At 36.2% G+C, this 13,380-nt stretch overlaps 1 protein-coding gene across 7 annotated transcripts in view; it reads right to left on the reverse strand.

The window, feature by feature from the left end:
- Positions 1-277: 277 nt before the first annotated feature.
- LOC306868089 (A-kinase anchor protein 13-like) overlaps positions 278-13,380 on the reverse strand; it is a 78,954-nt gene continuing 65,851 nt past the window's right edge. For 5 of the 7 annotated variants that reach the window (XM_079414103.1, XM_079414099.1, XM_079414100.1 and 2 more), the window contains 9 exons: positions 13,075-13,175; positions 12,334-12,516; positions 10,630-10,776; positions 10,445-10,515; positions 9,220-9,264; positions 8,751-8,801; positions 7,933-8,406; positions 4,257-4,569; positions 279-2,688 (listed from right to left, as the gene is read on the reverse strand). In XM_079414103.1, coding sequence (XP_079270229.1) covers positions 2,630-2,688; positions 4,257-4,569; positions 7,933-8,406; positions 8,751-8,801; positions 9,220-9,264; positions 10,445-10,515; positions 10,630-10,776; positions 12,334-12,516; positions 13,075-13,175 — 1,444 coding nt within the window. In that variant the 3' untranslated portion in view covers positions 279-2,629. Of the gene's footprint in view, positions 2,689-4,256; positions 4,570-7,932; positions 8,407-8,750; positions 8,802-9,219; positions 9,265-10,444; positions 10,516-10,629; positions 10,777-12,333; positions 12,517-13,074; positions 13,176-13,380 lie in introns of all 7 variants that reach the window. The other 2 variants (XM_079414102.1, XM_079414101.1) reach the window with 1 other exon arrangement.

Below are 13,380 nucleotides of genomic sequence, written 5' to 3' on the forward strand. Positions count from 1 at the left end.
TGTATATAGTAGTCAACATTTGAAGTGGATCAAAACCTTTCATCAAAGTTGTCCTAAATCCAAAACAATACCCGTTCTTGTCTTAGGACAACTTTGATGAACTTTTTTGATCCACTTCGAATGTTAACTATACACACACACACACACACACCTACCTACCCATCTATCTATCTATCCATCTATCCATCTATCTATCTATCTATCTATCTATCTATCTACCCATCTATCTACCTATCTATCTATCGATCGGAGTAAAAAATAAACATGAACACTGGACTGATGTACATAGTTTTTTTATTAAGATTTTTTTAATGTACATTTTTAATCTCTCCAACACAGAGAATGCTGATAAAGCTAGTTATAAAAAGCTTTTAAATCAAAACACAAAAAGAAAATCCATAATTAATACTTTTACAATACATTTTTTTACATTACAGATATTTACAGAATTTGTGGTATTTTGCCCCTTTTTTTACACTAAATTTGACACGAAAATATGGTACCTCTTTGTAACCACAGACCTAAAGATGGTAGACGCCAAGTTGAATTTTTTCGTGAATGAAAACGAGGCTGAGGGGAAAAGCCCAGAGTAGCTTTAACAAAACTTTATTTTTTGACAAATGTATTTTAAATGTTGTGTCAGCAGAACAATCAATTTAACTTGTGAAAAATGAAAATTAATACAGTGTTCACATAAGGGTCTATTGCGTGAAGCAGACATGCATTTGATTTGCATTAACGTGACGATTTGGATTATTTTTTAGTGCATTTCTCATGGCAGCCAATAGACTTCCGAGTAGCTTTAATTGTGCTAGTAATAATTCATTTTGAGTTATATTGTTTCCTTGAAGGAAGATTTGGCGATAAAAAGGACTTGGCAAACACTGCAGGATGTGGGGAATATTTAAGGTTAGTTAAAGCTCAATTATACAACAAAACAATGCGTTTTGTAAGTTTGAAGTGTGTTACGCTTCAGGAGAGACAAAGGAAATGACAGCGTTTGAATATCGCCACAGCACCCTCTGTTGGTTAAGGCATTTCGATTCTCAGTTTAGCACCATAACATACCAGCATGCAGAATGTCATAGTAAGCAGCTGTGGGAATATGCTGACGGATAATAAAAATCTCTGGGATGTATGAATTATATCCCAAGAGATCAGAGGGAGCTGATCGATAAATGAATTATGAGACATTCATCACTCTATGCATTAGAGAGGCGTGTTAGGTAGAAGTTTAATGGCAAGAAAATAAAAACAGAGCAGAAAGCTTAAATTAACACTTTTTATCTGCACAATTTCCCCTTTCTTAAAATATTTCCTTATGTTCAACAGAACGGTTAGCCTGGCCAGCAGGCGAGGGCTTTGACTGACTAAAATCTAGTTATTTGAGGGTACAAACCAAGCGTTTAATACACCAACACATTGTATATTCATCATACATTTTACCACATTGGCCTGTCAAATCGACATTTCTGGCTTGAGCGTAGAACTGCGATACTTTGTTGCTAACACCAACTTGAATTTGTTAGCCTATATAAAGCTGAATCATCTCGTTCAAATTGTGTTTAATAATCTTAGAAAAAAAATACTGCAGTTGAAAACACCCGCTCTTTTCTTAGCTTAATATGAAAGCTAGCTTTGTGTTTGGTTTAACAAATTTACATAACATTCATATGGTACAGTAAAAGATTATCAAATAAAACCTTGCACGTACAAAGGAGGCCGTTTACCAGTTAAGTGGAGCTGATCGATTGTCTCGTTTTAAAGCCAGCCATTTTTTTCCCACTCGACATGTGCTTATAAAGTGCTAAGGATTAAAATTGCATTGAGGTTTATAAGAAGAAAAAAAAAACTTCTGTGGGGTTTGTGAAGCCTTTAGTCACAACAAAACTTGTTTTTTTTTCAGTGAAACATGAATTTTCAGTCATTTAGGGATGGAAATGTGATTAAAAACAATAAATTAAAAAAAGACAATATTTGTTACACTCTTTTGCACTTTCATTTCTGTCGTGCTTACTCAATTGTTTTCCAAAGCATCCCTTTCTATTCATAAAAAGTATTTTGCGACCTTTTTAAAAGACTGTATTTAAACCAAGTCTGGTCCAGTATCAGTGAGGCACATTGTAACATGACAGGGTTTGAAAGGAAAAGGATGGAAATATGTAGAGACTTAAGTCACTGCATTGCAAACTGCAATTTGAGTTCACTCACTTTGATTATTAGTATCTTCATTAGTCAAATGTCCTTCAGAAACTGACTTTTGCTGTCATTGGAAAGCCAGCTGCGTCTCTGCGTGATTCCACTTGCTGTTAGAAATCTATTTTAATTTTCACAGGACGTCTGTGTGTGAGAAAGTGGGTTTATCTGACATGTACTGTTCCCTAAACTCGTGCTCCAGGTCCCTGCTCCTGTTCATAGGTGTATGTGAGGGATGGAAGGCACTGTGCAGTATGCTGGCCGCTGAAAATCAAGTCACAGGAAACAATCCGTTTAAACTTCCTGTACAGGCCTGACGCCCATCGGGACCATAGGTATGTGCTTCTAACTCTGGTTTACAAGTCCACAACCAGAGACCAGCAGCCCTGCATGGAGGCATTGTGGGATAGTGGAAGATGAAGAGGGGGCCGAATCAGCAGAAAAAGATCTCTCCATCCGGGGTAGAGCCTGGAACCACAACGCTCTGAGAATCTGCGAAGAGAGAAAAAACTATTTTACTTTTGAGCTTTTCCAAGTAAATCGCAATAACAACATGAAATGGCATTTAAAACACACTGAACTTACATAATGTGGCATTTTTCATAAGTGAAAAATAATATTCAGTGGTGTAATAACAGTGTAGCGTGGGAGTTTATTTTATCTGTCAGGATTTGAGTGGCCTGTAAAAAGCTGATATGTATGGGAAAATGCATGTTATTATAACAAATCGCGATTTAAGCATTATTCTGCATGACTGATGACTTTCAAATAAATAATTGTAGTAATTGAGTAATTCCATGTCAGCACTGAAAAATAAATAAATCAAAATAAATAAATAATCTTCAAAAAAATAAAATTTAAATTTAAATCTCTAAATAAAAAAATATTGAAAAGATAATCCAAACAATGGTAACAAAAAATTAATTCTACATAAATTACAAAATAATCTCCATACAAACAAAGTTATATAAAATTAAACAATAAAAAAGATAGATAAATAAACAACCTTCATACAAAATTTAAATATGTAAAATTAATACGAAAATATAAAAGCCAAACAAATTCTATTAAAAATATTTACATTTATTAGTTTATATAAAATGAAATAAAAAAAGAAATCAAGGAAATAATCTTCATACAAAATGCATCTATATAAATTTAAATAAATCTTTATATTAAAAATTAAATCATGTAAAATTGTAATTGTGCATCTATGTAAAAAACATCTCTAAATAAAAGATAAATAAATAAAAAACAAACAAAAAATAAATAATTAAATCTACATAAATCACATAAAAATAATTCCATATAAAATTAAATAAAACAATAAAAAAGGATGGATAAATCAAATCTTCATACTAAAATTAAAATCTGTGTAAAATTAAATATGAAAATATGAAAGAAATCAAACAACTAATGTCCATTCAAAAATACATTTATAGAGAATCTTCATACAAAAGAAAAATGTATTTATATAAATTCAAATTAAAAAACAAAAGTTAAAAAAATAAGGATAATAAAAATCTTCATTCAAAAATATAAACGTATATAGAAATCTATACAATGAAATAAATCTTCACACAAAAAGGAGACAATCGAACAAATAATCATACCAAAATTTAAATCTATAAATAAAGAAAAAGTAAATAAAAAAATGAATGAAAAATGATACAAAAATAAAATACATTGAGAGACATGCAACTATCACAGTTATAGAGAAAAATTGGTTCCTGGGAAAAATTTATAATTACGGTTTAGTGGTAATTATATGAAAATACTGGCCCACAGAATTATGTAATTGACCAATTAAAATCAAGTATTACAGAGCACTGAATAATAATTCTGTTTCTCGTCGTTACCCATGTGGAATTAAATCAGCAAAAATATTGTTTTTGCACAAGAGAAAGCAACTGTTTATTGAAATCAAGCATTTAATAGAGTAACACGCACAGATGAACTGTGCACAATAAAGCTAGGGATTAACTGAGAGAGGTGTCTGTTTGAATTTGATGTTGAATATTAAAGTAGATGTGATATGATGATGATGATCTACACTCTACCTGCAGCCTGGCTCTGCTGCCCTTTTCCCTTCTTCTTCTTCTTGTCCTTCTTCTCCTTGGGTTTGGACAGCTGTAGCAGGCGGCTGGGGATCTGGCTCTGCGCCTCGCTGTTCTGGCCTTTCTGGCTTGAATTGGAGGAGAATGGATTGAGGTTCTTCCCTTTGCGTTTGGAGTCCATGCGGGACAGGAAGTCTCTGGCAGACGGGGACGAGGAGAGCTCCACCTCTGAGGGCATACGGTCCAATGAGCCAGTGCTCTGGAACTTTGAGGAGTCCTCAGACGTGGTGGAAGGGGTTCGGTTCTTCCTCAACTCCTGTAGATGATGATACAGAAATTTAAATAAATGTGCAAACATTCTCTTACAATGGTTTCTGGTAATCTTAAAAATAGTTTAGACGTGACATCAAAACGCAAAATAAAAAACACAACCTCATGCTTTCAGGAAAAAGGAACTATATTAAGGATGAAGATCATACGTTAAAAACAAGATGGATATAATTACATAATCGAATGTGCAGACCTTTTGTTTGCACATAATTACTGAACAGTTATGTAATTTTGGGGTGGAATGGAAAAGATTAGTTATTTTCTCAACTTATCGACATTACAAAGTGTGAGAGAACTGTACCATCACAGAATAACGACATACATATGCATCTTTAACATATTTCCATTCACATTATATAGAAAACGCTGATGAAACATTCAGTCTTCACTCTCAAACCCTTGTGACGTTATTCCGTGGAACGCAAAAGGACATATTATAAGATGGTGTGAGTCACTCTTTTCCATATAATGAATGAGGATCGAAGCTTTGAAGCTTCAAAGTCTTCTGACTCAAAGGAATGATTCAGTTATGCATCAGACAGTGATGGGGACTCGAGTTTGAGACTCGGACTCGAGTGCGACTTAAGTCGCACACACAGTGACTTCAGACTCGACTCGGACTCGAGCTGCGGGACTCGTGAACAATGTTTATTTTTAGGAAACAACTGATGAGCTCGCTGTTATTCCCCTCCCTCCGTTACCTATAACCTGCCCATGTAACACGTGACGTACTACGTATCTGCTGCGCGCGGCGCGGCCACACTTTTTAATTTTTTTTTTATTTTAGGCGGTGCCGCCATACATTAGAGGACAACGAACAAACATGTCGACTGCTGTGCCATTCATCGTTAGCTTTGGATTTAAGGATAGATTATACAGTTGGTACATTAGTAAAACCATTACGCCTATGGAGAGTCACGTAAACCACATATCCAAGTGAGTGTGTGTGTGTGCGTGCGCGTGTATGCGTGTGCGTGTGCTTGCGCTTGCGTGTGAGAGAGTGTGTGACCAGTGTGGTCATTGAAAATTTGTTCAGATATATATTCTTCACAGAAAATGAGCCAAGGCCAATGAGTCTGAGTTTGAAAAAATAATTAATCGTATAATTTTTCTCTTGATAAAAAATGAAAACGGGTCCTACAGATCCGAACACCATACAAGGGTTAATTGCCAAACTTGTGGTGGTCGATTAACGTAATCATTTACGTGCCGCTGGCTTCCATCACGTTAATTAACGTTGTCTGCAAACAGGTTACAGGATTATTGTTGATCATGTAACATTACACTGGTTTGAGAGTTTGGGATGTGTTGACTTACAGTAGTTTATAAACTATGATTAGTTGCATTTTCATTGCCATTTAAGTGAAATTATTGAACTTAAATATACAAGCTTGATAAAAATGATCATTCTAAAGAAAATTTCAGATGGCTTTTGCATCTGAACTCTTCATATATTTCACATCGTTTGGTTTGTTGCAATAGTGTTTTGCATTTAGCTACAATGTGATGTTTGACCATATTAAGTCTTTCTTAATTTTTAGTCTGTACTGTACTTTGTGTTCATGCTACAAGTTAAAATACAGATAATATTAACTTAAAAGTAAAGCATTCTTGGTGTTTTTGTCATGTTGCAATAGCCTGTTTACACTGATTATATATAAAAATCAAAGCTGATACTGTATGCTAATAGATAAAGGAGTCATAATAACATATTACATGCTTTCAATTCCTTATATATAGCTATGCAGTGTTGGATGGGTCGCTGTACGTGATACAACACTTATTATAACCAGAGACTTAATATAATGAAGAGACTTGAGACTTGACTTGGACTCTAGCTCAGAGACTTGAGACTTGACTTGGACTCTAGCTCAGAGACTTGTGAGCATCTCTGGCATCAGATATCGCTTTCTTTCATGAACAGGCTAAAGCAACATATAGGGTGGATTTTCAGTGAATAATGACTCAAATTTAAGTTTGTTGCTCACAAAAAAGCTATTCAGAAGACATGGAATATAAACTACCACTCAAAAGTTTGCGGTTTTTATTTTTCTCAAATACTTTTATTCATAAAGGAATAAAATCAGTAATCAAGAGTAGCAGTAAAGACATTTATAATGTTACAAAAGGTTTCTATTTTAAATAAATGATGGTCTTTAGAACTTTCTGTTAAAGGGAACCTAATATGGTGTTTGGACATAAATGTGTGTTGGCAGTGTGTGAACACAACCATATTGAGAGACCACCTAGCCTCACTAATCCTGCCATTTTGATTCTCTAAGCAATATGACATCACATTGCTTAGGCCCCGCCCACAGGGGCTGACTGACAGTCCTCAGTTGCCATAGGTTGTATCCAAAATCCCCTCAATATCCTACAATATCCTATTCCCTACATTAGTCCACTCATACAGTTCAATTGAAGGAGTAAATGAAAACGAGTGAGTAAAATTCGCATTTCAGGGGCTAAATATCATATTTTTGGTGTTGCTTCAACCCGTGGACATGAAAAACAACCCGCGGCAACAGTATTAAAAAAGCCCAATTCCAATTCAAAACTGCGGACTCGGCAATACTGGTCATGTTGCTTCTACCGACTGTTTATTGCTGTAGGTATGCAAAGCGGAGATGTATACACTAAGCCGCCTTCTGGAGATGGCGGGAATATGCAGCTCATTTGCATTTAAAGTGACACACATCAAAACATCTTTTTTTTTAGACATGCCCCAAAAATGACATTTTCCAGATATTCCAGTTATAATAAATGATCTGTAGGGTATTTTGAGCTGGAACGTCACAGACACTTCTGGGGACACCCAAGACCAATATTACATCTTGTAAAAAGGGGCATAATAGGTGCTCTTTATTCAAAGAATCCTTCAAAAAAATCATGGTTCCATAAATATTATTAAGCAGCACAACTATTTTCAACATTGATAATAAGAAATGTTTATTGAGCATCAAATCATCATTTTAGAATGATTTCTGAAGGATCATGTGATACTGAAACTGAAAATTCAGTTTTGCATCACAGGAATAAATAGCATTTTAAAATATGTCGGAAAAGAGTTATTTTAAATTGCAAGAAAATTTCACAATTTTACTGTTTTTGTTATAGTTTTGATCAAATGCATTCTTAGGGAGCATACATTTTACTGACGCCATACTTTTGAACTGTAGTGTAGCACACAAGTCATATGGAGCTCCAGTCCTAATTCACTTTCATTCTATTAAAAAGAGTGGGCAAGATAGTCTTTAAAATATTGAAGAATTTAAGTCACGCAGGTTTGAAATAACATGAGGCTGAATAAATAATATTTTTGGTGAACGATCTTGACCTTGATCCTCACCTCCGTTTGTCTGATCTGCTCTGCCTCTCTCTGCACTTGCTCTCGTTCTCTCTCCAGTCTCTTCTGGCTGTCTCTGAGCCGCGCCAGGTCTCTCTGATACTCTTCTTTTTTACTCTGCAGGTTTTGCTTCTCCTCTTCCAGCTCTTTCCATCTTCTCTTCTCCTCTTCCTCTTGGGTCTGCAGCTGCGATTCCCTCTGGGCCAGTTCCCGCTCCCGCACTTCCCACTCTTTTTCCCTGCGCCTCTTCTCTTCGGCGTGGGCGGCCTGCTGCTTTTGGAGGCTGGCGACTTCTTGCCGCTGCTTCTCCAGGCTTCGCTGTTTCTCCTGCTCGATTAGTGAGCTGGGCCGTGATGAGGAGGAGGAAGAGGTGGAGTTGAGGGACGAGACAGATGGGTGGCGTGAAGAGGGCAGGGGGCGTTCACTGAGGGCATGCCGTTGGTCCTCAATGAAGGTGTCTTGCTGGATGACAACAGCCTGTGTTGAGGGTGAGTAAAGAAAGCGGTTTTAATTGAAGATGCGAACAGGAAAGAGGTAAAGCTGCTAAACCGCAAATGTGCAAAACCAAAATTCAGGTGAAACAGGCCCATCTGGTGGCCACAGAGAACCTGTCCTGGCAAAGACCAACAATCACCCACTTAATAGTAGTACAAATCTATCAGAGTGCATCTTAATACATCATAATGCAGTCTGCTTGATTACAAGCCTGCAAAATAAACCTCTGCATTTGGAAATTTGATTTCCTTCTGTCGTGCTGCAGATGAAAGCTGCTGGTCTGAAGAGCAGAGAGCGAGAAATAAGACAAAAAGAGAATGATTCACCTGTAATGTGTTCAGCAGGTCATGGAGCTGAGCGACACTCTGAATAACCTGCTGTAGAAGGATAAAAGGATTGAGAAAATTAAATCGCCCCATCACTGAGTGCTAGTCGTTTTTTTGTCATATTTATATTTGAACCTTTTATAAACAATTTAATCTATAAATAAGTACATATATAAAATATTTATAATCGTAAACAAATTTGTAATGTTTTATAAGCATTTGCAACTATTATACATTTACATATAACAATTATGTGTACTTTGTTTTATTAATACAATATAAAGTACATGTAATAATAATAAATAATGTTGCACATGTGTTAACGACTAAACCACAAGCTTGAGAAGGAAATCTAATTATAAAGTACAAATATGTATGGCTAGGCTGTCTGGTCATGGTACTGAAACCAATTCACCTTTGGCCTGATCTTCAAACCTGCCCTGAGCTGTTTCTAAACAGACAATCTTACCTCGTTGTTCCTCTTGAGTAGGAGCAGGGGATTGGCGTTGCTTGCCTGTGGGAGAGAGAGGCAGTCACGTGGTCAGTGCACTGGGTAAGAGGCTACCGTACATAAATCAATATTAGCAATCCATGTGCTCTTCGACAGGGTACTGCAGGACCTGCCGGAAATAAGCAGCTGTGATGACAGGTCGCATTACTCTGCTGCCGTAAGGCAGAGGACAGTTTTAATGTGTCCTCATTATCAAGTTACTACACAGTTATGTTCTGTGATGAGCGTGTGTGTAAACCTATAGTTCACTTCAGGTACTGAGTGCTAAAGCGGACAAACATTCTGATGCTCAGCACTTAATGGTTTGAGCATATGGTGATACACTGATGAGTAATGAATCAGATGGTAATGGGAACACATTTTTGAACAGCACTTGAAATAAGAGTGAACAAAAGCTTTTTTAATAATATACTTATAATGGAAGTCGTTAGGGAAGTCGTGGCCTAATGGTTAGAGAGTTGGACTCGTGATCCAAAGGTTGCGGGTTCGAGTCTCCGGCCGGCAGGAATTGTAGGTGGGGGAGTGAATGTCCAGCGCTCTCTCCACCCTCAATACCACGACTGAGGTGCCCTTGAGCAAGGCACCGAACCCCCAACTGCTCCCCGGGCGCCGCAGCATAAATGGCTGCCCACTGCTCCGGGTGTGTGTTCACGGTGTGTGTGTGTTCATTGCTGTGTGTGTGCACGTTGGATGGGTTAAATGCAGAGCACGAATTCCGAGTATGGGTCACCATACTTGGCTGAATGTCACTTCACTTCACTTCATAAAATATGCATATATAACATGCATTTATTATATTAAGTTCATTATTCAGTTTTATTTTTATGCATAATATTAAACATAGAAGAGTCCAATAATTTAAAGTAATATATTTTCATTAATCTGTACAGTTATGTCATCTGCACTAATTTTAATATGCTTATTTGTTTTGTGGTCTAGAAATAATGCAGAATCTTAAATATTTCCAAATCATTTAACATCACAACACTTCTTATTTTTCAGAAATGTACAAAAATTAGACTTTTGCACTAATTTAAACTAACTTTATCCATATATAGCATATTATTTTTTTTAACGTGTGCAAATTTAGATTATATTATGAATTGTATATAACGTTTTATATATGTATTAAATTATCTATCTATACAATTTCTGAAAGCTGCCTGTCTTGAGCGGTTTGTACCTTCTTTAGAACGCTGTCTGACTCAGTCCTGCGGAGCTCTGCGGAGTCTTCAGTCTCCTCTCTGTCTCCATCTGCAGGACATCAAACACAATCAGTCTCACCTGGAACAAACACCCATGCACACGAGTGGCATAAAACACTCTAACGCACACTCCCACGTTCACACACGTGGAAAACACACCCACCTTTACTCTTTGAGATATTCATCTGATGACTATCAAAACCTCCGAAGGTTTCCGCCCGTCGTGGCAAAGTCACGGGCCCCGCTGCACATACACCATCCTGCACCGCTCCTCCTAGACTGTCGTTTACCAGAACCTGTAATGTCTCAACTACACACAAACACACAGAAATTAAATGTGGAATATGGTAATTAATGCAGGTAAACACTAAATGGTAGATCAAATGTCAAAAAACATGTCTAGGTCATAATTCACCCCAAAATCAAGAAACAGAAACAATTTGATTTTTGACATTTTTGATGTAAAAATTGTGAAATTCAACCAATAAGGAACAACTCGTTTATAGAAAAATCAAACACACCAACAGCTCACAAAAGGCTAAGAGGAGACAGTAATCAATACTCTTTCCCATTCTTGACCTGCAGCATTAAAGCAATCCATTATCTGTTCCTGCCCTGCGGATTCAGATCAGCTTTACGTATCGATTCTGTCCATGTCCACGTTCTCCTAATGAATACTTGCTGTATGAACTGTGACGAACACCATCTATCACTCCCTCATTCAAAGCCAAAGCGTCTTCTCAGCACTTTCAAGATCTTTCTAGCTAAGTACATTCTAAAATGCTGTTCGGGAATATCAGTTACTCAATTTTCATTGTCGTTTTGTAAGTTTTAGAGTAATTTTAGACTAGTTTTAAACAAGAAATGTGAATTAGTATTTTTTTTTTTGTTAAAGCACATAAATATTCCATATAGGTGAAGCATGTAATTTGACACTTAGAGCAAATTTGTTTTCAAACAGGTTTCCACAAACACTCCCCCAACTACCATTGGCCAGTAAACACTCAGCCCCGCCCTCAAACTCATGCCATTGGCTGTGTCACTGTTGCTATGCTAGGCTGGTGAGACATGCAAAACAAACAGCAAATATTTTGATAGAGTCATAGCATTTAGAATATTTGGGGGAATAAACCTAGAATGGCTTACTTATGCGTCTCTGCACATTAATTTAAAATAAATAAATAAAAAATATAATTTTTTTTATTATTTGCTATAATAAAATAGTGATTTTTCCAATACTCAGTTTTCTCAACAACTACCAATGTTTAGCATCCATGTGTATTTTAATGTTAATAAATAGCTACAAATCATAAATAAATTTTTTCACCATTTATTGCATTTTTGTTATTTTCGTGTGAAAAATCTGAGCATACTGAAAATGCTTCTATTTTTATTTCTATTGATTTGACTAATTAGTATTATTACATTGCTTATTTGTCTAATAACAGCAAAAAATATTTGAGCTTTATATAATAAATCATCATATTTAAAACATTTATTGGGTTTTATTATTTTCATTATTAATTTAACTAGTAGCTGCTACAAGCACAGCCAGTATTAAGGTGTTTCTGAGACTGTGTGACTCACATATTTAATGTGATTCCGATTAAGAACGCTTGTGTAACTGGCCAGGGACCATACGCACAAGCTGCACTATGATGTGATGCAACATGTAGCTAACACCCTCCACTTCATAGAGTCATTTTAAAACTAAATTATGTTCTAAATCTCAGCCCTCTAAGATTGCAATATTCATCAAAACATATTCCCAATGCATCGTTTACTTGCTGCCATATGTTTCTAAGACGCCTACAGTGTTTTTCCGACTTATATAATAAGAATTATGTAACTGTACTGGTCGCCTCACCTTCCTTCAGAGCCTCCTTCATGATTGGTTCTCCTTTGGTGATGTCATCGGGTGTGGCCCTGAAGAACATTCGGTTGCGGAGGCCGGTCTCATCTGGTAAGCCACAGTCACACATGTCCCTGAACAACTTCACTTTCTCCTCCAGTAAAGTCAAAATCTGCTCATCCCTCCTGTGCAGCTGATCTGTAAAGACAGATGTTTATTTCATGACGAGAAACCGAAGATTCACTTCATTTTAGCAGCATTTATACGCCTTTTACATCAAATTTTCATGGGTTTTTCAGTTATTCTAGTTACTAGAGTCTTTATAAATCATTTTAAACAGACTGTACTCATGATTTTTAGTCAATGTAATATCATAGTCACTAAACTTTTCCATGAATCAAAGGTCCTTGCCGACGGAGTCCGAAATTTTCGTATGCGTTTTCCATTTTTTTGTATTCGTCATCCTTTCCTACCAAAATGCTTGCTATGAATGCGAAAACGCAGAAAATCAAACCTAGTCCGAATTTTTTATGACGGACGAAAGTTTCGGAGGCAGTGTGTAAACGTGGTTGACAACGTGAGGTCGTATTTATTTTTTAACATACAAATATTTCGGACAAGAATTTCGGACTCAGTGTGCAAAGTCCTTAAGACTTTATTTTCTGTGTTTACCTTTTCTCTAAACCCAAACAAACCATATCTACACAAAACAATTAAGTAATTTTAAGCCAGAACAGGAAAAACAGAATTCAGTACCTCTCAACTCCTTGACTTTGATTTCTTGAAGTCTTCTGTCCTCTTCGTTTTCACTAGGCACACCTTCATCATCATCTCCCTCCCTGGAGGAAATCGAAAGTCTGTAAAGAAAGACTACCAGCTCTCACAAATTGTGATGCTTAAGTACCATTTGTCAATTGTGTTAACCTGAATTATTTTTAATTATTATTTGCACTATTTTATCAAGATAAATTAAAAATGAAAACACCAAAAAAAGAAAATGTAGATATAAATAAAAATTTGCTAAAGATTACAATGAGTGCTGTCAAACGATTAATCGCGATT

This window comes from Barbus barbus, assembly GCF_936440315.1.
Source record: "Barbus barbus genome assembly, chromosome: 50".
In the NCBI taxonomy this organism is placed as follows: Eukaryota; Metazoa; Chordata; class Actinopteri; order Cypriniformes; family Cyprinidae; genus Barbus; species Barbus barbus.